Genomic DNA, 22,653 nt, shown 5'->3' with positions numbered 1-22,653 from the left:
TCTGAAAGCCTTCCTTTGCATAGTTGTTGGGAGAACACCATTGCAGTTTAAGGCCATGCACTTCCCTTGTGTTTGTGGCAGGAGAGCGCTGGGGATCAAACACCGGGCTTTGCGCACAGTCAGCCCAGTTCTTCTGCTAAGTTGCATCCCTTTGCCAGGGTAGTGCTTTCTGGGAGGCGTGTGTGCTGTTCGTTAAAACAGTTCATGTGATTCATGAGAAGGAAAAGCAAAAAACCTAGTCTATACTTCGGCTTACTGAACTATTGTAATCTATATTTCAACATGAAATCTTAAGTGAATTTCTGTTTAGAGTCTAAACTTTACACTGTGTCCTAGTGTGCATTTTAAAAAGGCTAGGGCCCTGCGGAACTTGAGGGAAGCAAAACAGGACCTCAAGGGATGAATCTGGAGTCAGGAGCTAAGGCAGAAACCACGGGAGATGCTGTTTACTATCTGCCTCACTTTCTTTTACACCCTCCACAGCTCACAGGAGGGTTCACAAGTGAACCAGTCAGTCTCCCCCCCCCCTCTCCCCCCCACCCCCGCCCATTTTCTCCCCTCTCTTTCTCCCTCTTTATCTCTCCTGGTCTCTCCCTTTCCCTCCCTCTCTTCCTTTCTTTTCCTCTCCACCTCTCCCTGTTCCTCTCTCCCTGTCCCTCCCTCTCCCCTCCCTACTTGTAAAAAGGAATTTAATTAAAAGCACTAATGATTAGAAATAATGATGGTCATAAAACACATGGCTTTTGTGTGGAAATAAGGTAAAAAGAACACGCTACAGGCTCCGGAGGATGAGCACATTTCCACAGAGACGCTTCCCAACAGCCTGTTCTCAGAGATGCTTTTGCCTGTTTTGATGTTGTGAGTCTCAGTCGGAACTAGAGATCTACAGAGACTCAAGCAGCTCCCAGGCAGCTGAGGGAGGCGGGGAGTGAAGAAAGCATGTGATTAAAGAAGGAGAGGAGATGGCAGCCCAGGGACAGGCACACTTTCCTGGATCTGCAGGAGTTGATGAAAAGAGTGGAAAGGCAGCAGAGGGTCAGTGTGGTGTTGAGTATAAAAGACCAGATAAACACAGATGAGTGTGATGCTGAGTTATAAGAAAACCACAGACTCTGACCTGGAGGAGTGAACAAAGCAGCAGGAACGGGCCGAATTCTACCTCCTCTGCTCCAAGTCTGCAAACCACAAAGAGAAGGAAGCCTCCAGAAGCAAAAAGAGCAAAACAAAGTCAGAAGACCTGTAAGTTGCATGGAGCAGACACTAGGAAATAACTCCCTGGGACAAAGAGCAAGCAGGTCCTAAGAGAAACTAAGTCACACCGCAGTGCTAGGAAGAGTGGCAGGAAAAAAGAAGATGTTGTCTTCACTGTGTCTGCGACCTCCGCAGCAGCCTACTACCCATCAGGACGTTTGAGCCACAGCACAGTAGAGCCGTGGGAACCTTTACATAGGTGACCCGGACTGAGATGGAGCAGAGGCTAAGCCCAGAGACTGACAGATTAACAGCCCAAGTACTCATAAGGCAGGCAAGCTTGTCCAGCAAAACGTCAGATGGAACTATGGGATTGGCAGAAATTCAACCCAAGTTACCAGTTTGAACTCCATGGAGAGACTTCGTGCCAGCCCATTTGGCAGAGCGGGTTTGACCTGTAGCTATAACAAATAGCAGGGCTTCCATCACAGGGCCATCTCTGAGCAGAGGACCCCACAGCATCCAGGATGGAGGAGATACTAATACTATAGCATTTCTCAGTCTACTTCTATGTCACTTGGTTTTTTTTTTTTTAATGTCACTCATGTAAATAATTTAACTGTTTACTCTTCATATTGCACAATTAGTTTTTATGATCGTTCCTTCTATTTCTGCACTTTTGTGTTTTCTTTAATGTTCCTTCTAGCTGTGCCCTATATATATTATGGCTGTTGTTCCATCTCATTTTCTTTATTTTATCTCCTATCCCCTTTTCTTGTTATTTCTTGTCCATTAATTTCTATATCTTTAATCATCTTTAGATTCTGTTTTCTATAACAGTATCCCAATCCCAACTACCTCTTTCTATTTACTTTCTCCACCTTTTTTTTTCCCTTTGTGTTTGTTTTTCAGCGTTTCACTATGCACTCCTGGCAGGTTTAGAACTCACCATGTCAGCCAGGCTCCAAGAGCCATGTGCCTCTGCCTGCTGAGTGGTGGAGTTAAAGGCAGGTGTCCCTAGGCCTGGCCTTCTGTCTGCTCTCTGTTGCTCCAACTCTAATCCCTAGTCTTGCTCATCTTATTATTTTCCCATGCCAACCGTTTTTAATATCTTAGTACGCACCATATTATCTGTGGCCATTTATTCCCCCAAAGTTACCACCAAGTTTATGAATCATAGCAAAAGGAAGAGAACCTCAAGTTATAGTTATAGTTGTTGTTTCTCATCATCTTGGCAGAAAGAGATGGCTGTCCAGACCCAGGAGACATTGAGATGCTGAATTGACATCTCCAGGAGGTTACAAGGGGCACCTGTTCTTTTCACTATTAGTGTGTTTTCACAGCAGACCTGCCTGTCACTCGTGGTTGCGTCCACAGTTAGCGTTGAGCATGTGGAGCAGTATTCAAGCTGTGGACTGAGGCTGCAGCTCCTGAGGGCATCTCCTGCTTAAGAGGAGGTAATAGCTCGACAGGCTAGTCCCACGCAAACATTCCAGAATCTGTCACTGAGAGACAACCCGCCTGTGTAAGTCCCAAAGCAAAGACACAAGGACTGTGAAAACTCAGACAAGGGTCTCAAAACTAAGAAGACAAACTTCTGAATGAAGTGCGCGGGGATACAAGTGAACAGGTGAATGGAGTAACAACATAAACACAGAATATTGAGGAAGAAATTCATTCAAGAGCTTGAAATACTAAAACACTCGAAACAAAAGTTTGGAAATAAAATGATTAAAAGTCAGCTTAAAAACTCAGTAGAAGGTCTCACAAACATGGAGTCATCAAGTAGATGACAGAATTGGGTCTTGAAAACTAGGTAGATGAACTAAAACATTGACACAAAAACAAAGGAAAATAACAAATTGTGAGCACAATAGGTGAGGTCTATGGGACAATATTAAATTACTCAAATCATGAACATATGAGAAGAATAACTTCAGGCTGAATGCTGAGATAATAAGTTAATAAGGTCATGCATAACATTTCCCAAAGTGAGGGAGGATGCCCATACAGATACAAAGTTAATTAAGATGATAAACCAGCAAGATTAGCAGAGACCTTTTTTGTATCATGTTATACTGTTAAAAACACTAATTATGTAGAATAAATAGAGTGTTTAGAAGCTGTACAGCAAATATGAATCAAGTTTAAAGACAGACCATCAGAATGACAGCAGGAAACTCTTTAAGATGGGGATACTTGTATCCCAGGCCCTGAAAAGTAGGAACTACCAAAGCTGTCACTCAAACTGAGAGAGAAAGAAACCTTTTCATAATAAAAACAAAGGGACTGGTCACCACCAAGTCAGCATTGCAGGGATTCTACATGTTGGAGAGAAAGGCAAGCATGTCCTGAGTTCCTAGGAGAAAACACAGTGCATAGAAGATCAGGTACACAAATGAGATGCCCCCAAACAGCAGGCATTACAACACAACCTAGTTATAGCCATTCATATGCACTTTCCAGTAGTCAGTCAGTATTGATGGCTGCAACTCATCAGTCAAAAGACAAGATTAGGGCTGGTTAGATGGCTCCTCAGGTAAAGGCACCTGCCACCGAAATGGACAACCTGAGTTTGATCCCAGGGACCCACATGATGGAAAGGGAGACCAGTTCCTGAAAGTTACCCTCTGACCTACACACACACACACACACACACACACACACACACACACACACACACACACACACCTCTTAGGTGCAATGACAAATAGAGCCGTAGGGCAAAAAGATAGAAAAGGGTATTCCAAACAAATAGAACTTAAAAAGTAAGCAGATTGTGCTGTGCTAACGTGTAACAAAATAAACTTCAAAAAAATTAGAAGAAATAAAGTTACTTCATATTCAGAGAAGTCCATTAGGAGGAGTTAACAATTCTGATGAGCATCTGCACATTGAACATTTGTACACTGAACATCTGCACAGTGAACATCTGCCCAGTGAACATCTGCACACTGAACATCTCTACACTGAGCACCTGCACACTGATCATCTGCACACTGAACATCTCCACACTGAACATCTCCACACTGATCATCTCCACACTGAGCACCTGCATACTGAACATCTGCACACTGAGCATCTGCACACTGAACATCTCCACACTGAACATCTCCACACTGAGCATCTCTACACTGAACATCTGCACACTGAGCATCTGCACACTGAACATCTCCACACTGAACATCTCCACACTGATCATCTCCACACTGAGCACCTGCACACTGAACATCTGCAGACTGAACATCTGCACACTGAGCATCTCTACACTGAGCACCTGCACACTGAGCGTCTGCACACTGAGCATCTGCACACTGAACATCTCCACACTGAACATCTCCAGACTGATCATCTCCACACTGAGCACCTGCACACTGAACGTCTGCACACTGAACATCTGCACACTGAGCATCTCTACACTGAGCACCTGCACACTGAGCATCTGCACACTGAACATCTGCACACTGAGCGTCTGCACACAGAACATCTGCACACTGAACATCTTCACATTGAGCACCTGCACACTGAGCATCTGCACATTGATCATCTGCACACTGAACATCTGCACACTGAGCATCTGCACACTGGGCATCTGCACACTGAACATCTGCACACTGAGCATCTGCACACTGAGCATCTGAACACTGAACATCTGCACACTGAACATCTGCACACTGAGCATCTGCACACTGAACATCTGCACACTGAACATCTGCATAGTGAACATCTGCACACAGAATATCTGCACGCTGGGCATCTGCATGCTGAGCATCTGCACACTGAACATCTCCACACTCAGCATCTGCACACTGAACATCTGCACACAGAACATCTGCACATTGAGCATCTGCACGCAGAGCATCTGCACACTGAACATCTGCACACTGAACATCTGCACACTGAACATCTGCACACTGAGCACAGCTTTATGAAGCAACAGCACTGCATGTAAAGGTGCAGTCTGAGTAGCACAATAGTAGTACATGACTTTGGTGCCTCGATGTTATCAATGCACAGCTAATTCTGATGAAATCTTAAAAAAAGAAGCGGGTAAGAGGAAAGTGACATTATAGAGCAAAGGGACTTCTCAAATATCTACAGCGTTTTTACTCATGGGCTATAGAATATGCATTCTCAGTAGTCATGGAGCTTGAAAAGTAAACTACACGTAGAGCATAAAACAAGTCTTAACAGATACTAAGAAATTGAAGCAATTTATTCTGATCACAGTGGAATAAAATCTATACATCAATAAAAACATACAGAATCTATACAAGCATGTGAGGGTTAAATAACACATTGAATGAGTGGTGTACCATAGAAATCAGGAGGGAAAATAAAACTCCCTACCATCAAGTGAAAATGGAAACCTAGCATATCAGAACATTGGGGATAAAATGAAAGTAGTTCTGAGAGGGAAACTTACATGAATAAGTGCTTACAATAAAGACACCAGAGATCTCACATAAATAACTTAATGATTCATGCCAGGATCCTAGAAAAATAAGTACAAGTCAAACCCCTATTCAGGAGTGGCAAATAATAGACTACAGGAAAATGCAGCCTAGTGGCTAAGAGTATTTGCTGCCCTAGCATAAGGCTCAGGTTCATTTCCCAACACGCACACGGAAGTCCACCTCCGTCTCACTCCAGCTTGGGGCTCCAATGCTGCCTTCTTGCCTCCATGCACATAAGTGGCACACATATATGCATGCATGCAAAACAGTCACATACATAAAATTTCAAAATCTTTTAAAAATCAATAATAAAATTTAAATGAGAAAATCAATACAAAAATTATGAAACATGACTTGTTTCTACTAATAAAAACTTATAGCTAAACTAATAAAGAATTATTTCTAGATACATACATACTGAAGTTAAACCATACGGATGTGAACAGATTAACAGCTGCATCAAAGAACATGAAATGATTGAAGAAATAAAACAGCTCCCAACTATAAAAGCCTATACTGGGGTGAATTCACTGTTCAATTCTGTGATACCTTTAATGAAAAAAACCTAAGACTGCCTTTTCAGACTCTATAGAACAGAAAGGGTAGGAACTCTGCCCACCTCTTTTTATGAAACTGCCATTGCTCTGATCACATAACCAAGTAAAAACATACTTACACACAAAATACAGTTGCAGGCCCGTCTTCCTGGGGCATGTAAATGCCAGAGATCTCAGTATAATACTTTCAAATTCTGCTCAACAGAAAAATCTTTCACCAGAATCAAGTTGATTTCCTTCCTGGAATCCAAGAACGGTCCTGTAAATGTAACATATGTTGGCAGACGTAAGAAGAGAGGAGGTAGAGAAAAACCCTGAAAATCATCTAAAAAAGCTCAGCATTCATTCATAATAAAATAGAAATAGAAGAAATGTAGCTTACAGTAATAATGACTAAATATAATAGACCTATAGCCAACATACTATAAAGGGGAAAAATTCAAAGAAAAATTGGGCATAAGAGAAAGATCTAAGTTTTCCACTTAGTAGAGTGTTTGGAGTCTTAGCTAGAACAGTAAGACAAAAAAAGAAATTAAAGAGATTTGAATAAAGGAAAAGATCTGATCACAACTTTCAGCAAAACAGCAGGATCCAAAGTCAACATGCAAAATTCAGTAGCCTTCTTGTATACCAGTAACAAACATGCTGAGAAATAAACAAAAACAAAAAAAGAAACCAAAAAACCTTGAAATAAATCTAATCAAGAATGTGAAAGACCTATTGTCTTTCTTAGAAAGTAACTCCTAGAAAAGAAGCATTTAATTGAGGCTGGCTTACAATTCCAGAGCTTTAGTACATTATCCTGTGTGCAGTCAGACATAGTAACTGAAAGTTCTGCATCTGGATCTGCAGGCATCAGACCAGACTTGAGGGGGGTAGCAGAGTCAGCAGGGTCCAGGTATCCTACCTGGTGAGCTGCCATCCCACTGCCTCTTGTCATAGCTAATTAGTGTTTTATGACTGTATTGGAGAGTCCACTGGTTTCATGTATCGGGGTATCAAGCATTGCACTTGTTTTTTGTGGTTAACCTGCTCGCAGAAGGCCAGCCCCTTGCTCACTTCTGTGTGTGTGGTCAGGTGGTATTCTCCAGAGCTACTGAGGATCCCACGGGCATGCAAACATGGCTGAGATATCCCGGATCTACAGCATGCTGCTGATTTTGAGTATGTTAAGAATGTCTACATTTGGTGAAAAAGGAGCAGTGTGGCATTTTAACAATATACAAAACACATGAACCTCAGTCGGGGACACATTTGAATGTACATTCCTCTGCAGATGGCATTTTACATAAGGACCATTTATGAAGCTTGGTGCTTCTTAAGTATAAGAAATAACTGTGGTAGTTGATGGACTGCGTTTTGTTTAGTGTTCTTGTGTGGCAGACAAGTGACTATGGCTGTGTTTATATTTCAGAAAGCTGTTGACATGCTTTTGGACAATGAAGATAAAATTTCAGTGAGTCCTTTTTATATGTAATAGATCTGTTCCCTGTTGCTAATAACCACCACAGACTGGGCACATGTAAGAGAAAAGAGGTTTACTTGGCTGATGGTCTGGTCCAAAGAAGAGGCTGCACTTGGTGATGGCCTTCTTGCTGGCAGAGTGGCAGGTTAATGTGGGGTGTCACATGACAGGAGACAGGCATAGGAGCCATGTGAGAGGTCAGCTACGCACCGTGGAAGAAGGAAGGCAGAGAGATAGAAAGCATCTGAGGCCAGGCTCGCTCTTTTAGAATTGTGTGCTCTCATGCAGCCTTACCAACGCAGAGTCCGGTTTGACCCCCTTTATATATCACTCACCTCCCACTAAGCTCGCCCCCCAGAAAGAGTCCCTGCACAGCTGAGAGATCACATTAGGACTCAAGCATGGACTTGGGGTTTGGTGGGAAACAAGGCACATTCAAACCGTAGCATGTGTGCGTGGGCGAGGGTCTGCAATACTGTGCCCACAATAACGTACATCAGATAATTTATAAGTATGATTGTCTCCTTGTAACTGCATTTTAATTTTTTCTTTTTTTCCTTAGATTAAAAAAGTCGTAGAAGAATTAGAAGACAGACCCGAATTGCAGCACGTGGTGAGTACTAGTCTCCTCCGCCCTTTTAATTCAGCAGCATACAGTGCCTGGACATTGGCTGGGAAGTGACCATGTTCAGAACATTTCTTGAGGACACTGCTCAGATTGGAGTTTTGACCACAGATGGTGTCTAGAAATATAACACATGCTGTGATGTGTGGCTACAAATCAATCATGGCACAAAGGATTGAAGTTTGATTTATAATTGAATTGGGGCTTTAAACTGTAATATGTTCTGTTTTGCTGTTTTCTACCATTCTATGCCTGAGAATAAGTGCTTTTCCTCTGTAGTTGCTATTAAATATAATCAGGTCACAAGTCACAGCACAAGCCAGTAGTGCACTATAGACTCTCAACTCTCCTTTTCTGTGTCCAGGACAATGGACTGATGAAAGAACAGATTTGGAGTTTTCCCCCACACCCTCACTGTAGCTAAGCCTAACTCTTCTGTATAGGTTTGTGTTATGAAGGCTGTTAGTCTAGATTTCCTCAGAGGCTCCGTTGATTGCATGTATCATGTGATCCAGAGAAGAAAGTAGGAGGTAGTGTCTTGGGTTTCTGTTGCTGTGCTCAAACACCATGGCCCAAAACAACATGGTGAGGAAAGGGTTCATTTCATCTTACAACACCTTTCAGGTCACATCCCGTCCCTGAAGGAAGCCAAGGCAGGAACTGAAGCAGCAGGACGGGAGGCTGCTTACAGGCCCCCACCCCGTAATGTGCTCAGTCTGCATGCATGGGAGGCTGCTTACAGGCTGCCCCCCCCCCATAATGCGCTCAGTCTGCATGCAGAAACATGGGAGGCTGCTTACAGCCCTCCCCCGTAATGTGCTCAGTCTGCATGCATTCACGGTCCGAGTGTGCTTTCTGCAGTTAGTGTGATCATGTCTTCCTTCCTCTTGTGTTTGTATGTAACATTAACACTGAAGATCCATTTTACATATTACATAGTAAACTCAATCTTTTTAGTAAAAAGAAAGTGAAAAATATTGCCTTTGTAGTCCCAATTATATGAAGCAACTGTACTCTTTTTATTATTTTTGTTTTCTGATGCCACCAATATAGGTACCATTAAATTGCATAATGATTTCATTAAGTGTCTAAAATATGGATATATGGATTATGTAAGAATTAATTTAGTTTCTTATCTGGATTTTTTTTAAGCAGTCTGTCATAACACTGTGCCTTTTCATGTAAAAGAAGAAAAAATGTAAAGACATTTACTTTTATTTATGTGTAAGAATGTCTGGCCTGCATGTTTGTAAGTGCACTGCAGGCTTGTTGGTGTGCCTGGAGGCCAGAGGAAGATGTCAGATCCCCTATAACTGGATCTATGCACAGGTGCATGTTAGGAACCCCACCCAGTCTTCTACAAGAGTAGCAGTGCTTTTAAGCACTGAGCCATCAGCCCAGGCCCAAGAACAGAATTATTGTCATCTAAACTGCTACCCGGGGAGTTGATTTCTGGGACAAATAGATGATAATATTAAGATTTACCATCATTAATGTTTGTGTAATACTTAGCATACACCAAGCATGGTTCTACACAAATGCACAAATGGCAATTGCTTTATAGTCATGATGACCCACCCAGTGATGTTTTGTGCATGTGAGGATGCCAAGTCACAGAGGGTGTCACATCATTGTCACATCATTGTCAGTGGCAGCCAGGCCAGCCGGGAGTTAGAGAATCTGTTCCCCAAATGGAATCCTCCTCCCCGTTCCTCACCACTTAGAGGTTATTCTTGCGGAAGACCACATCTCCTTCCCTCCACGGACAGTCAGCAGCCGAAGCAGTACAGCTAACCAGGTATTTTGTCCTTCTCATTCTGACGTTGTGGCGTATCTTGTTCCCTTTAGTATTTGCACAAGCTCTTCAAGAGAGACCATCATAAGGGACAGCGCTACCATGAAAAGCAGATCAGTCTGTATGCCGAGTACGATCGGCCAAACCTGCTTCCCTTTCTCCGAGACAGTACCCACTGCCCACTTGAAAAGGTAAGCCGCTGACTCCCCGTTTAGACACAACAGACAGAGCCGTCGTTTCTTAAGCCCCTTGCCAGTCTTCTCTCGCTCCTGTGCTCATCCTTGTTCAAGGAAGGCTGCTGTTGAGTGCAGTGGGTTCTGCTGGCCCATGGTGGTGAGGAGAGGGCGTCCTCTGGATTAGACTTGGGGACAGGGGGCAGGCATTCCTCTGACAGACTTAATTGGAATAAATATTTAATCCATGACAACACTACCAAGCTGATAGTTCCCACTCAGGTATCAAGAGTTTGCGTCTGTGTCTCAGAATTAGGGTGCACCAGGAGCATGGCCCTGAGAGTAGAGACTGCCTGAAAGCAGTGCAGTTGCCAGTCCGGGGTCTAGTTTGATAACCATAGGTCCAGCCTTCATCTTTCCTGAGCATTTGCTGCTGAGCTTCTGCATTTCTCTTAACACGCCCAGGTCACAGCTACCACGTGTGCCACATTATCACTGCCTCTGCTAGTCTGTCTCCCCTTCTTAGAGTAAGGACTTAGAGTAAAGTCCTTCTTAGAGTAAGGACTTTATCTACTACTTTGGATAAAAGTATCAAAACACTGCTTGGCATTTTGTACCTCTCTAAATGGCCTTTCATTGTGGTCACTGAAACTTCTAAATTAGACATTATTTATTTATCAAGATTGTTGGTGGGAAATCTGTTTGCAAAACCACGTTACTCTGTCTTATTCAGGCACCCAGAGCTAACTTTGGAACATACTCATGGCTTACAAATTCATGAACAATCTCAATCTTTTTTCCCTGGAAACAAAAATTCTGTATGCACTGAATTACCTCTGAAATTCTGGTTGATGTTTACCATCACCTAAGGAAGCTGCCCGATGACAGGTGGCAGACACCCCAGGCAGCTGGTGGTGAGTAGACAGTGGGGTACAGCCACACCTGCTTCAGCTCAGAGGCACACAGTGCATGTGGCCTCTTCTCCCAAATGCAGAATCTGAACATCCCCTCTCCAGAATCCTCTCACTTCAGGGGACTTATTCCTCTGCATCGGCTGTTCTCCGCATCACCTGTTCTAGACTTCAGTAATTGCTGAGAGAAATAGTGATTGCAGAGGGACCACTAGAAATCTTAACAGTATTCAGACCTGCCTTATTTCTGTGGCGTGAAACCCCAAATCCATGCTAATCAGCCAGAAAGTTTGCAGCAACTCTGATGCCAGGACATCAGAAGCCTGTGAGGGTCCCAGCTAGTCAGTCACTGAGCTCCAGGATTTAAAGTCACCACAGTTCCTAAACTCAAGATGCAATCGGAAGTGCTTTATAGAGAGGGAGTGACAGACTTGGTAAGAGTTTCTAACAAGTACCACTGTTTTAAAGCACAGTGTGTTATTTCATCCATTCATCATGTTCTTCATACGTCTGTCATGCTTTCCGCCATACACTGTGGCTTCACTTGCCTGATGTTACTTCATCTCCACAGAAGGGCCTTTAGGTGGATGGAGGTATCTGGTACCTGACAAGCTGAGACAGGGGTGTGAACAGCACAGCTGCAGGCCAGGCCTGGGAGTGTGAACAGCACAGTTGTAGGCCAGGCCTGGGAGTATGAATAGGGCAGCTGGAAGCCAGGCCTGGGAGTGTGAACAGCACAGCTGCAGGCCAGGCCTGAGAGTGTGAACAGCACAGCTGGAGGCCAGGCCTGGGAGTGTGAATAGGGCAGCTGGAAGCCAGCCCTGGGAGTGTGAATAGGGCAGCTGGAAGCCAGCCCTGGGAGTGTGAATAGGGCAGCTGTAGGTCAGGACTAAGAAGCTGAGCGCAGGTGTAAAAGCTAGGAACCTCTCATTTTTCACTGTGCCAAGAAATCATTCTTCAGGTTTGCAATGTGTATTAAATGTTTATTAAAATAAAAGTATTCCTTAGATTATAAGCATCAAGAAAGTAGAACTGCAAACCTGACTTTGGTCTGTAATTTACAGATGTGATCCTGATCCTGTTTAAGAGATGTTACAATTATTATAGCTTTGGCAGGTTTATAACTAAATATATAATCTTATATTAAACAACATTGGCAAGGTGGCAGTGTATATAATTTGGGTGAGCACACTGCTAACACAAAGTTGATAAAATTTCACTAAAGGATTTAAAGAAAGATTAGCTGGCTATGTCAGAGTCAAAGCTAGACAGGAGCTGTTGTTTAGTTACAGCTGACAATATTCCTCTGAATACCTGAAGTCTCCCTTTCACCTTTATTCCGAATCAAGAAAAGGAGAGTTAGAATGGTACCTCCTCATCTTTTTTTATCCAATTTCTGTCAGTTGTCTTACTTTGCACCTTTGTTTTTCCTAAAACTCCCTCCTCCTTGTGTGTATGTGTGTGTGTGTCTGTCTGTCTGTCTGTCTGTCTGTCCATCCATCTAAAGTCTTTCTTCTAGAGATATCACGGTGTCTAAACATTCAAGAATCTAAAATAAGGATGACATCACATTTGTGTCAATAATAGAATTTTTTTTGTCTGGAAATACTTTATTTTTATATTTCACTAAAATTCCTAGGTATTTTTAGAGTCTCATCACTTTTAAGGAGAATAAATTAAGATATTGTTGGAATCCATTTATAAATATTCTAATAACCCAGGAAATTCAGATGTCAAGGACTGGGTGTTGTGGAAAACTGGCCTCCGGCACAGTGCGACCTGTTGACCTCTCATAACTGTCATTCCTGGCAGGAGACCTGCGCAAGATTTGGGTGTATACGCAGTAACAGTGCCAGGCGGTATGCTCCGCGTCCCGTGAGCATCCTTGAGAGCACATAAGCAGTTAACATACTGAGTATCAGAAATGTGGCAAAACGGTAAAAACTCTAAAAGCTACTTAGAGTAAGTGGCATCTTTCTCTAATGGACCATTCAAGTGAGGCTCATTTCTGGCTCAAATGGTACATGTGATTTGAAGCATCCTGGTTTCATTATGGAACTAAAGTGATGCTCTTTTCCCTGTTTTGTGGTTTTTTTTTAAATTTAGGTCTATTGATCTTTGTGACCTGCCCCCCACTCCCGCCCCATTCCTTACCTAGTTTAAATATATAGACTTCAAGAAAATGTTAAGTCAAAAATGAAAGTATCAACACCAGCTCCTGCTGCTGTCTTATTTCCTAATACTGATCCCAGAGCAGAAACAGATGATTACTCGGGCTGCTCTTTTTAATGACTTTGATTCTTACTTTCAAAACAACCTGGCTGGCTTGTAGTTCCCAATTAATTACTTTAAACATGCAGCCCAGTTAACTTGTTCTGAATCCTTCGTTGTCTCCCCATTTGAGAAAATGCTCACTACAGACCCACTGTGAGCCCAGCATTGTGCTAAGCATGGGGTTTGGTGTGCACATGGTCCCTGCAAAGAGAAATCAAGCGACTAATGGAAGTGGCTAGTTATCCTACTGATGAAAAATTGTGAAGCCACATGCAGGATGAAGCTGGAGGAATGCCTGGAGTATCTGGTCCAGTGTGGAGTCTCTGGCACTATTTATCTCCAGTCCTTTCTAGGGTAAGTAAGTCCTTTCTAGGGTAGTAAGGAGCGAAGAGAAGGCTTCAGGAAGAGGGGCCCTGCAGAGGTGGCCAGGAAGGATTTAGCCACATTAGGATGGCTGGACTAGGCTGCAGGTCTTCATGAAGGTAATGCATGAAGGAGTCTCTGAGACATGGTTTCCCTGGTGAGCGGCACCTGACTCAGATGCTACCTTTCCGTGGAGCTTGTCGCAGGAGAACAGCATGAATTCAGTGTGGCTTCTCCATGCACATGTCCTCCCCTCTGCACTGTGTCAGTCATGGACAGACATGTGGCCATTTCTCTGTTACCCTACTTGTGCCCGAGAGCCTCGAGTGGACTGGCTGTCCTGTCTCCTGCTTCTTTGTTCCTTGGCTCCTTCCTTTTCCTTCAGTGTCATCATTAGATGTCTCTGTCATTCTCACCTTTTCTTCCTTGGTTCAACCTGACCCTTCAGCATCCAACAGGGAGAGCAGAGTAAATATATGCCATCTGATTTAGAGTGGTTGCGTCCATCAGTATACAGTGCTGCCTCGTACTCTGTGAGGTGTCATCTTATACAAATGACTAACGGTTTCATTGGAAGCAATGCTGTAAACAGCAGGCATCTACAAGAGAGAAAGTTTAGTAGGAAAGCTGCTTCCACCATTGCTTTCTGCTCTGCATATAGAGTGCTGTGAGGCTCCCTGTGCACTCAGTTCAGTTGTGTAGATCCAGCAACTCTGAAAGGTGAGTGAATGCAAAGGCCCACAGATGTGCTTTGTTCCATTTTATCTTTTTAAGGAAAAAAAAAAAAACGAAAAAAGAGTCTTCCAAGTTCGTAAGTGGCTGTAAATGGCTCTCATAATACTGTTTTCTTGTTTGGTAGTCCATAGTAACATTTCTCCCTGCTTTGGTTAAAGGCTCTTGAGATCTGTCAACAAAGAAACTTTGTAGAAGAGACAGTTTACCTTCTGAGTAAGTAGCATTTGTTTATTTTAGTCCCATAAGTGAAGAAATGGGGTGATGATTTGTTGTAAAGTGCATAAGGATGGATACATTGAGGACAAAGTGACAGACATTCAGGCCTACTTTGTAGAAAACTGTAACACAGGGAGAAGAGGGTGCAGAGCACAGTAGAGGAGGAAGAGTTACGGGAGCCATGCTCCTGAAAGAACATGCAGCAAATGTGTACTGAAAGAAGCAACAAAGCAAACTAAACAGTATCACATTTCACAACACAGATTAACACTGTAGATGGGCTACAGATTTTGTTTTCTTTTCCCCTCTAGTTTATAACTGGCTGATATTACCACACATTGATATGAAACAATTCATATTTTCAAAGCTCATATCTTTAATAACTAGAATATGAGGCATTGGAGCAAGAGAATGTGATGTGCCAGAGCTCCCAGAGCTGCCTTTCCTCTGGCGCCTCCCTCCAGACATGGCATAGCATGTGTAGGACATATCCCAGGAAACTGGACTTCCCCATCTTCCAGAATGCATGAGAGTGCAGCAGGTTTTACTGAGGCTCTCATGAGGAAGCTGTGCACGTGCTGGTGCCATACAGCACAGACGAAACGGGAGCCATCTCTGCCGTCATTTATCTCCCTGCCCGCCTACATGTTTCCTTTCACACACCACTCACTGTCATTAGCTCCTTTGGCATTTGTTGAAAATTAACCCAAGTCTCCAATTCCTGTGTACAGAGGGGCTCATTCATGGGTGGATAGCATCACCCTAGTACTGTCCAATTACAGGATCTGCTTTCTGTACGCGGAATATTTGAGGCTGTGGTTTCTACTTGAGCATGGCTTGGGGCTTCTCTAAAGATTCCAAGTAATTCATCTCCTTCTTCCAGCAGTGTGCTTCCAGGAAGGGTCTGTTTGGATTGGTTTTATCAGTGTCTTAGGAGCAGTAGATGACTTCATTCATGACCCGTTACTGGACCCTGTATGGAACAAGCGCCAGGGGTGAATGTAGTAAGCCTCGGCCAGACCGTTGGCCTTCTACTACCTAAGGCTTTCTACATGAGCTCTAAAAACAACCTGTGGGCATTAACTATATAAGAATTTGAAATCCAAGAGACATTATAGACCTTTGAGAAGGAAGGCAGAACCCAACAGACCTAACAAATCTAGTTGTTCAATTTAATGGCTACATGATCTTGCTGAGTTACAAATACTGTATTTCCTCTTCTACTTAAAAAAAAAGTAATAAGTAATATTAAGGCCAGGCATGGTGGCACATGCCTTTAACCCCAGAACTCAAGAACTGGAAACAAACAGATCTCTGAGTTCAAGGCCAACCTGGTCTCCATAGTGAGTTTAAGGCTAGCTAGAGCTACATAGTGACGCTGAGTCTAAAAAAAAAAAAAAAAAAAAAAAGGAGGAGGAAGAGGAAGAGGAGGAAAATACTGAGTATTTTAGGCTAGATAGAAGACTCAGCAGTTAAGAACAATTAATTGCTGCTGATCTTCCAGAGAATCCAGATTCAGTTCCTAGCAATCACATGACACATTTGGCTCACTGCAGTTTTCTAACTCTGGTTCAAGGGGATATGATCTTCGGGTCTCCATGGGCACTAGGCACATACATGGTACAGAGATATACATACAATGAAGACACCCATAAGGATAAAATTAGTGGTAAAATATAAATACAAATTTGTAAAAAAAATAAAGTTGGGATATTTTACTAAAGCATCCTGCCTAGAATGGTAATAAGGTCAAATGACGTCATTCACGTAGCAGCCTCTGTGAGTACTGCGCACAACATGAGCGCTCAATAAAGGGATGGGAAATGGTAGAATCACATGAGAAAGTCTGCATTAGTGTTACCTGTTGAACTTTGCAAACCAACTACAATGAATAAAGCATTGCACACCTCCTCACCCACCCAGGCCGAATGGGAAACAGCCGAAGCGCCCTCAAGATGATCATGGAGGAATTACACGATGTTGACAAAGCCATTGAGTTTGCCAAGGAGCAAGACGACGGAGAGCTCTGGGAGGATCTGATTCTCTATTCCATCGACAAGCCACGTAAGCAGCAAGGCCATTGGACTGTAGATCTTTTTGTCAGTCTAGATGACAGCCAGTTATGTGAGGGATGGTAATCTCAGGATACATCAGGCTGAAATTGTGGCCAGCTGGGTTGGTGGAAGACCCACACGGTGGAGGAAACTACTCCCTGAAGTTGTGCTCTGACCTCACACATGTGTACCCAGTGACACATGAATGTACCTCTCTCTGTGTGTTACACACATGCAAAGCGTTCTCTGGAGTGAGCATCTCGAAGTGGAGTGATGAATAACACACACACACAAACACACACAAACACACACGTAAATCAATGTAAAGGAATAAACAAATCAATGTAACAAAGCTTTAATATGCAGCATCGTCTATAAATCCAGGAGTGGGAGCTCTGGGGGTTGGGATTGCAGTAGTGCCACTTTCCAGCCCCACTTCATCAGCACTGACCTGGGCTCCCTAAGTGCTGTTGCTGAGCTGGGCTACCGCACCAGCTCTCTCATCCCCCTGCTGCTTTGTTGTGATTTGAGGGCAGGTGTCTTTAAGTTAGGGGGCTCTGTTCACATGTGTAGGCTTCAACCTTTTCCAATCCTGCTTTATATGGGGTTCCTTAATAATTACACCTCCCTTCCAGCCCACCTGGGAGAGAAAAGAGGTTAATGGGAACAGGAGAAGTAGACCTTGTTGAGTTCAGTTCCTGGGAGTGATTCCCCTGTCGTAGTCAGCAGGATTTCAGCAGACTAGCAATTGCACCAGAGTTGCTGCTGGAACCCAGAACCCCAAAATGTTCTCTGGAGCGGTTCTCTCTAGGAACATCTCAACGTGGAGCGAGCGATGAACAGACAAATAATACCAATACCCAAAATGTCCCCACCTCCTGTTTTGGGCATATGTGTGTGTATGTGTATGTATGTATGTATGTGTACACACACACACACACACACCACCACCACCACCACCACCACCACCACCACCACCCCCTAAGAGTCTGTACTAAGATGTGTTTCAGCTGGCAAAAACCAAGCCCCCACACGAAGTGGTTCATCTTCTAGTGGATAAACACCTGCTCTCTCACAAGTCTGTTCTCCACCCAACACTTGGGATCAAAACAAAAACATGTTTATATCCACTACATACATGTAAGTAGCTTACATCTAAAGTCAACCTCGAAGACTTTCTCCAAAACTACAAGGTATCTAACATGGTTGTGGTTGTTCGTTACTCATGAGCTTTGTGGCTCTGGATAAATTAAGTACCTCATTTTCTCTGTCTATTGAAGGAAAGCACAGTGTATACCAACCTTGTAAAACATTAAAGTACGTAACAGCAGAGTGATCACAAGTTCTCCATGTTAGTTGCACTTTAACAACAACAAAAAAAAAAAACATTTTGAGAGGTGTGATCATTTCCCTTTTCTTAAAATGGTCTCAGTTTCTCCTTTATGTCCTAGAGGAAGCTAGTTCTTTTTTTTTAAATATATTTTACTAACTTATTCATATTACATTTCAATTGTTATCCCATCCCTTGTATCCTCCCATTCCTCCCTCCCTCCTATTTTCCCCTTACTCTCCTCCCCTATGACTGTGACTGAGGGGGACCTCCTCCCCCTGTATATGCTCACACGAACTCTGGTGCCCCATATTTGACCATGTCTCCTGAATGGGAAGGCCTGGTGGCACTCAGAGGAAGCTAGTTCTTAAGAGTGTGGGTGAAACTTCAGGAGGATTGGCTCTTGAGAGCTTAGAAACTCACCCTACTTGATCCTCACTGAAGGACGTAGGCTCAGGTACTTTGGATCTAAAGGTGACTGAGAACAAATAAAGTGCATTCTGCTACTGCTCATGTGTTATTTTACGTGATGTTTTGCAGCATTTATTACTGGCTTGTTAAACAACATTGGCACACATGTGGACCCCATCTTACTGATCCACCGTATTAAGGAAGGGATGGAGATTCCCAATTTGAGAGATTCCTTGGTGAAAATTCTGCAAGATTATAACTTGCAGGTAAGAACCCTTAGACAGATGAGTGTCTGAGTGAGTAGGTTCACCCATCTCTAGATAAGTTTTTCTAACCCATTTAGCTGCCTGGCAGACTTTGCACTTCGGTATTTGGAGACCTGTTCATATGTAGAAACTGAAGCGTCCTCAGCCTCAGCAAGCTGCCATATTTACTACTGAGAAGCATTCTTCACTGTGCGTAAGTACAGCGCAGCACTGAAGAGGCCGAGATAGTAATGACAAAGACTGTTTGAATCGATCACAAAAAAATGTTCTTAGAGGAAATAAATAGTGTCCAATTTGGAAGAATAAAGTATGTCTTTACATACTCAAGTAATTTTCCTTGCAGCCATTGAAGGAATCCATTGTCTGAAACATGCCTGAACACGGGATCAATTCAGTGTTTTTTTCTGACTGGTACAATAATACTATTTATTGGACTTTTAGTTCAAAATTTGTGATAAGAAAATCAGAACCCAGCCAGGCATGTTGGTGCACACCTGTAATTCTGCACTCAGTGAGGCAGATGCAGGTGGATCTTTGTGAGTTTGAGGCCAGCCTGGTCTATAAAGCAAGTCCAGGACAGCCAAGGCTACACAGAGAAACCCTGTCTCAAAAAACCAAAAACAGAAGGAAGGAAATCAGAACCCACTCTTCTCATAAAATAAATAATATTCTAGTTTCTGCACATCCTAGCTTTTTTCTTTGAAAGAATTGAACAATAAGTTTGTCTCAGAATCCTTAGGTATCCAAAACTATTTAAAATACATTTACTAACGCACAGAGGAAGAGGATGCAGGCTAACCTTGTGAGACCTGATAGACTGTGGTCAAACGGTGGAGAGGAGGCACTCCCCCTTCTAGAGGTCTAGGGGAGGGGATAGGGCGGAAGAGGGAGGAAGGGCGGGAACGGGAAGATAAGAGTGAGGGATGACAATCAGGATGTAATGTGGATAAGTTATAATAAATGAATTTTTCAAAAGAAAAAATACATTTACTTTTAAAATGCAGATTATCCTGTCTACAGTCACTTGAAAGCACGTGTTGTAGCTGTTGTTATAGATACACTTGCTTTTCTGGAAGCAGTATACATTTTTCAGGTTGTAAGAAGAAAACTACAGTGCAGATTTGCCAGGTCACTTGTCATTGTGAGGGATGCTAAGTATAGCACTGCCTGCTCAACTCAGAGTGATGGCACCAAGAGTCAGTGAGGACTTCGAGGGGTACGGTGGTTGCTCTGCAGTGACGCTGTTACGTTAACACCCTATAGTCGTGGTGAAGGTGTTGGAGAGTGGGCTGGGGGTAAAGGTGAGAAATTAAGAAGCCAGGGCCTTATGGGATTAACCAATGGACTCTGGGAGATGGCTGGTGCAGACAGGGGAACTACAAAGGAAATGCCAGCATCTTCCTGGTCCTCAGGGAGCTCTGGTATGGCTGGAAGGCAGCCTTGAAAGGAGAAGGTCTTTTCTGTAGATTGGGGTAGACAGTCCAAGAACCTTCGCTTGGGAGCGCAGTGTAGGGATGGGGTTAGTTAGCGAAGTGTGTGTTATGTTGAGGCAGAGACTGAGACCCCATTCTGCAGAGCCGAGCCTTATGCTGGTAGTTATGCCAATAGCCTTGGAGGTTTTCAGATAACCCTAGAGAGATTATTCAAGGGAGAAAGAAAAGGGGAATGAGAATAAGAATCTAAGAACTGACTAGTAGGGGGAAGGAGGGAACAGAGAAGTGCCTACTTTGACAGCTCCCTAGGTATACAGAACAGTGGTCCAGACAAGGAAGCCGCCATCTTGGGCTTGAACATGGGCTTTGGGGGAAGTGGTACCAGTATACAACCATGTAATCCCCTGAGTAACACTGTGCCCTGGTGGCCTGCCTGTGTGAGGTGGAGCAGCACATGCTGGAGGCTTGAGTGTTGTAGGCCTCTGTGGCACCGCTGTCTGATGCTGGCTTTCTTACACTGGTCTTGGAGCTGGCTTTTGTGGTGAAACCATGCTCCTGTTACCAAGCCCCTCCAAAGATGATACCCAACAGAAGCACCTGGCGCATCCCTCACTGTGCTGTGTTCCTGTCGCACAGCTCACACACACTGCTGCAGTCTCACTCTTCTGTCACTTTCTATGAGCACATTTGCATAGTTCTGAGCCGGCTGAAAATACAAAGTATTAGATATAAAAATAAATGTTGAACATTAAAAAAAAAAAAGGAGCCTCTAAGACAGCTGGTAAATCAGCATCTTCTTAATTATAAATGCATAGAGAGCTTTTCCTTATTCTATGTAAATATGCAGTTGGCTAGAGATTTAGGGAGGTCCAGGATTTTTTGACCAATGGTTCTAGAGAGCTATTGTTACCCATCACTGTCTGGATAGAAGAACTACTACTCAGGAAGAGAAAGGAGTGAGAAAGGGAAGGGCAGACCCAGGGAAACCACTACACTAGTGCTGCCCCAAACACGCACGCATGCACGCGCGCGCATGCGCGCACACGCGCGCACACACACACACACACACACACACACACACACATTCCCCCCCCCCTCTCTCTCTCTCTCTCTCTCAAAGGGAAAGGTTGCTAATTTTTTAAAATTATAATTTATTCACATTGCATCCTATAATCCCCTCACTTGTATCTTCCTGTTCCTTCCTCTTCTGCCCTATTCCCCTCCCTAGACCTCTGACAGAAGCGGACTTTCTCTCCTACCATATTAGTGGCCATTTGTTTACATACTTTGCCTAAACAACCTATTGGGATCATGGTAAAACCCCAGGTCTCTGTGGACCCTTCGCAGCTCACAGAAGGTTTATCACAGACATACTTTTACTTCACTGTATTGTCGTTATTGTTTGTTTCATAAAGCTATAATTTATCTTCTTGTCTAAAATAATAATGCAACTCCATAAATCCCCCAAATTTGAGGGAAGTGTTAAACCCCATGAATGTCCACGAATATGAAGTCCACGATATGAAGTGGTAGACATGGCAGACGTAAAGGTCCAGGGTCCTGCATCAGAGCGCACTGCCACACCTTCTCAACGGTCTTTTTAAAAAGGCTGGGCCTTGAGGACAGAGGATTCTTTAAGGGGAGACATATAATGCAGCATTTTGAAATAGTGTGGGCACTGAAATGTGCCGGCCAGCTGTTAATTGAAAGAGAAGGAAGTAGTTGTGCGGAAACTTGAACAGCTCTGATGTTACCATTTCCTACTCTCTAACCTAACAGTTGAGTGTGTCCACTGCTCAGGTGAGCAGGGACAGGTGAGTTAGGGAAACTGGACTCAGCACTTTTGTCACTAACCACTTTGCTTCTGCCAGTCTTATTTGACAGACATTGTAGGTCCATACTGGGCCTATAATTAGCATTAGCCCCACTGCTTAGAGTAGAAGACTGGGGCTCCAGAAGGTAATGATGTGCTGGTGTGGGGAGATCCTGACCAGGTTTTACATTCAGGCCCTCAGGGGGAAGGCCGTGCCGTTTTCATCCAGGACCGCATTAGCCTAACAAACAGCCGTAAACATCTGCCAAGTAGGACCACGTCCCAGCTTCTCTCTTTGGCAACACTTCAAGAGGGACAGAGAGCCTGTTTGTGGGGACCTAGCCCTGGACGGAGCCCCTGCGTCACTGTTGTGATCTGAAGCCTGAGCCTGTGGAAGTCAGCGGGTGATGCAGTGACGCCTCCTTCCCCAGCTGCACTCTCATCATGTCAGGGCCACATAAGCATCTTCCTGTACTAACATTTGCTGAAGTTGTGACTTGCTCCTTAAAACTGAAGACACAAGTCAATTTATAGAAATTAAACTTCTTTCTTCTTGTCTTTTTTGGGGGGAGGGACACAATTTT

The 22,653-nt window shown here is 43.6% G+C and overlaps 2 protein-coding genes across 2 annotated transcripts in view; one reads left to right on the top strand and one right to left on the bottom strand.

Annotated features, from left to right (window-relative positions):
* VPS41 (VPS41 subunit of HOPS complex) overlaps positions 1-22,653 on the top strand; it is a 148,607-nt gene that overhangs the window by 118,794 nt on the left and 7,160 nt on the right. Inside the window, exons 20-25 of the mRNA XM_084796674.1 lie at positions 7,620-7,661; positions 8,233-8,283; positions 10,144-10,281; positions 14,705-14,759; positions 16,686-16,826; positions 18,687-18,823. Of these exons, the coding sequence (XP_084652800.1) occupies positions 7,620-7,661; positions 8,233-8,283; positions 10,144-10,281; positions 14,705-14,759; positions 16,686-16,826; positions 18,687-18,823 (564 nt within the window). The remainder of the gene's footprint in view (positions 1-7,619; positions 7,662-8,232; positions 8,284-10,143; positions 10,282-14,704; positions 14,760-16,685; positions 16,827-18,686; positions 18,824-22,653) is intronic.
* On the bottom strand, positions 1,016-7,968 carry LOC311605822 (uncharacterized protein). The gene is made up of 2 exons (XM_084796675.1): positions 7,748-7,968; positions 1,016-6,464 (listed from the first exon to the last, which is right to left on the bottom strand). Exon 2 carries the CDS (start codon positions 5,174-5,176, stop codon positions 4,049-4,051), a length of 1,128 nt encoding a protein of 375 aa, XP_084652801.1. The 5' UTR covers positions 5,177-6,464; positions 7,748-7,968; the 3' UTR covers positions 1,016-4,048.

Source organism: Acomys minous (genome assembly GCF_964271855.1).
Source record: "Acomys minous genome assembly, chromosome: 9".
NCBI lineage: Eukaryota > Metazoa > Chordata > Mammalia > Rodentia > Muridae > Acomys > Acomys minous.
The sequence above is the reverse complement of the archived record's forward strand: the minus strand, read 5'-3'. Positions and strand labels throughout refer to the sequence as shown.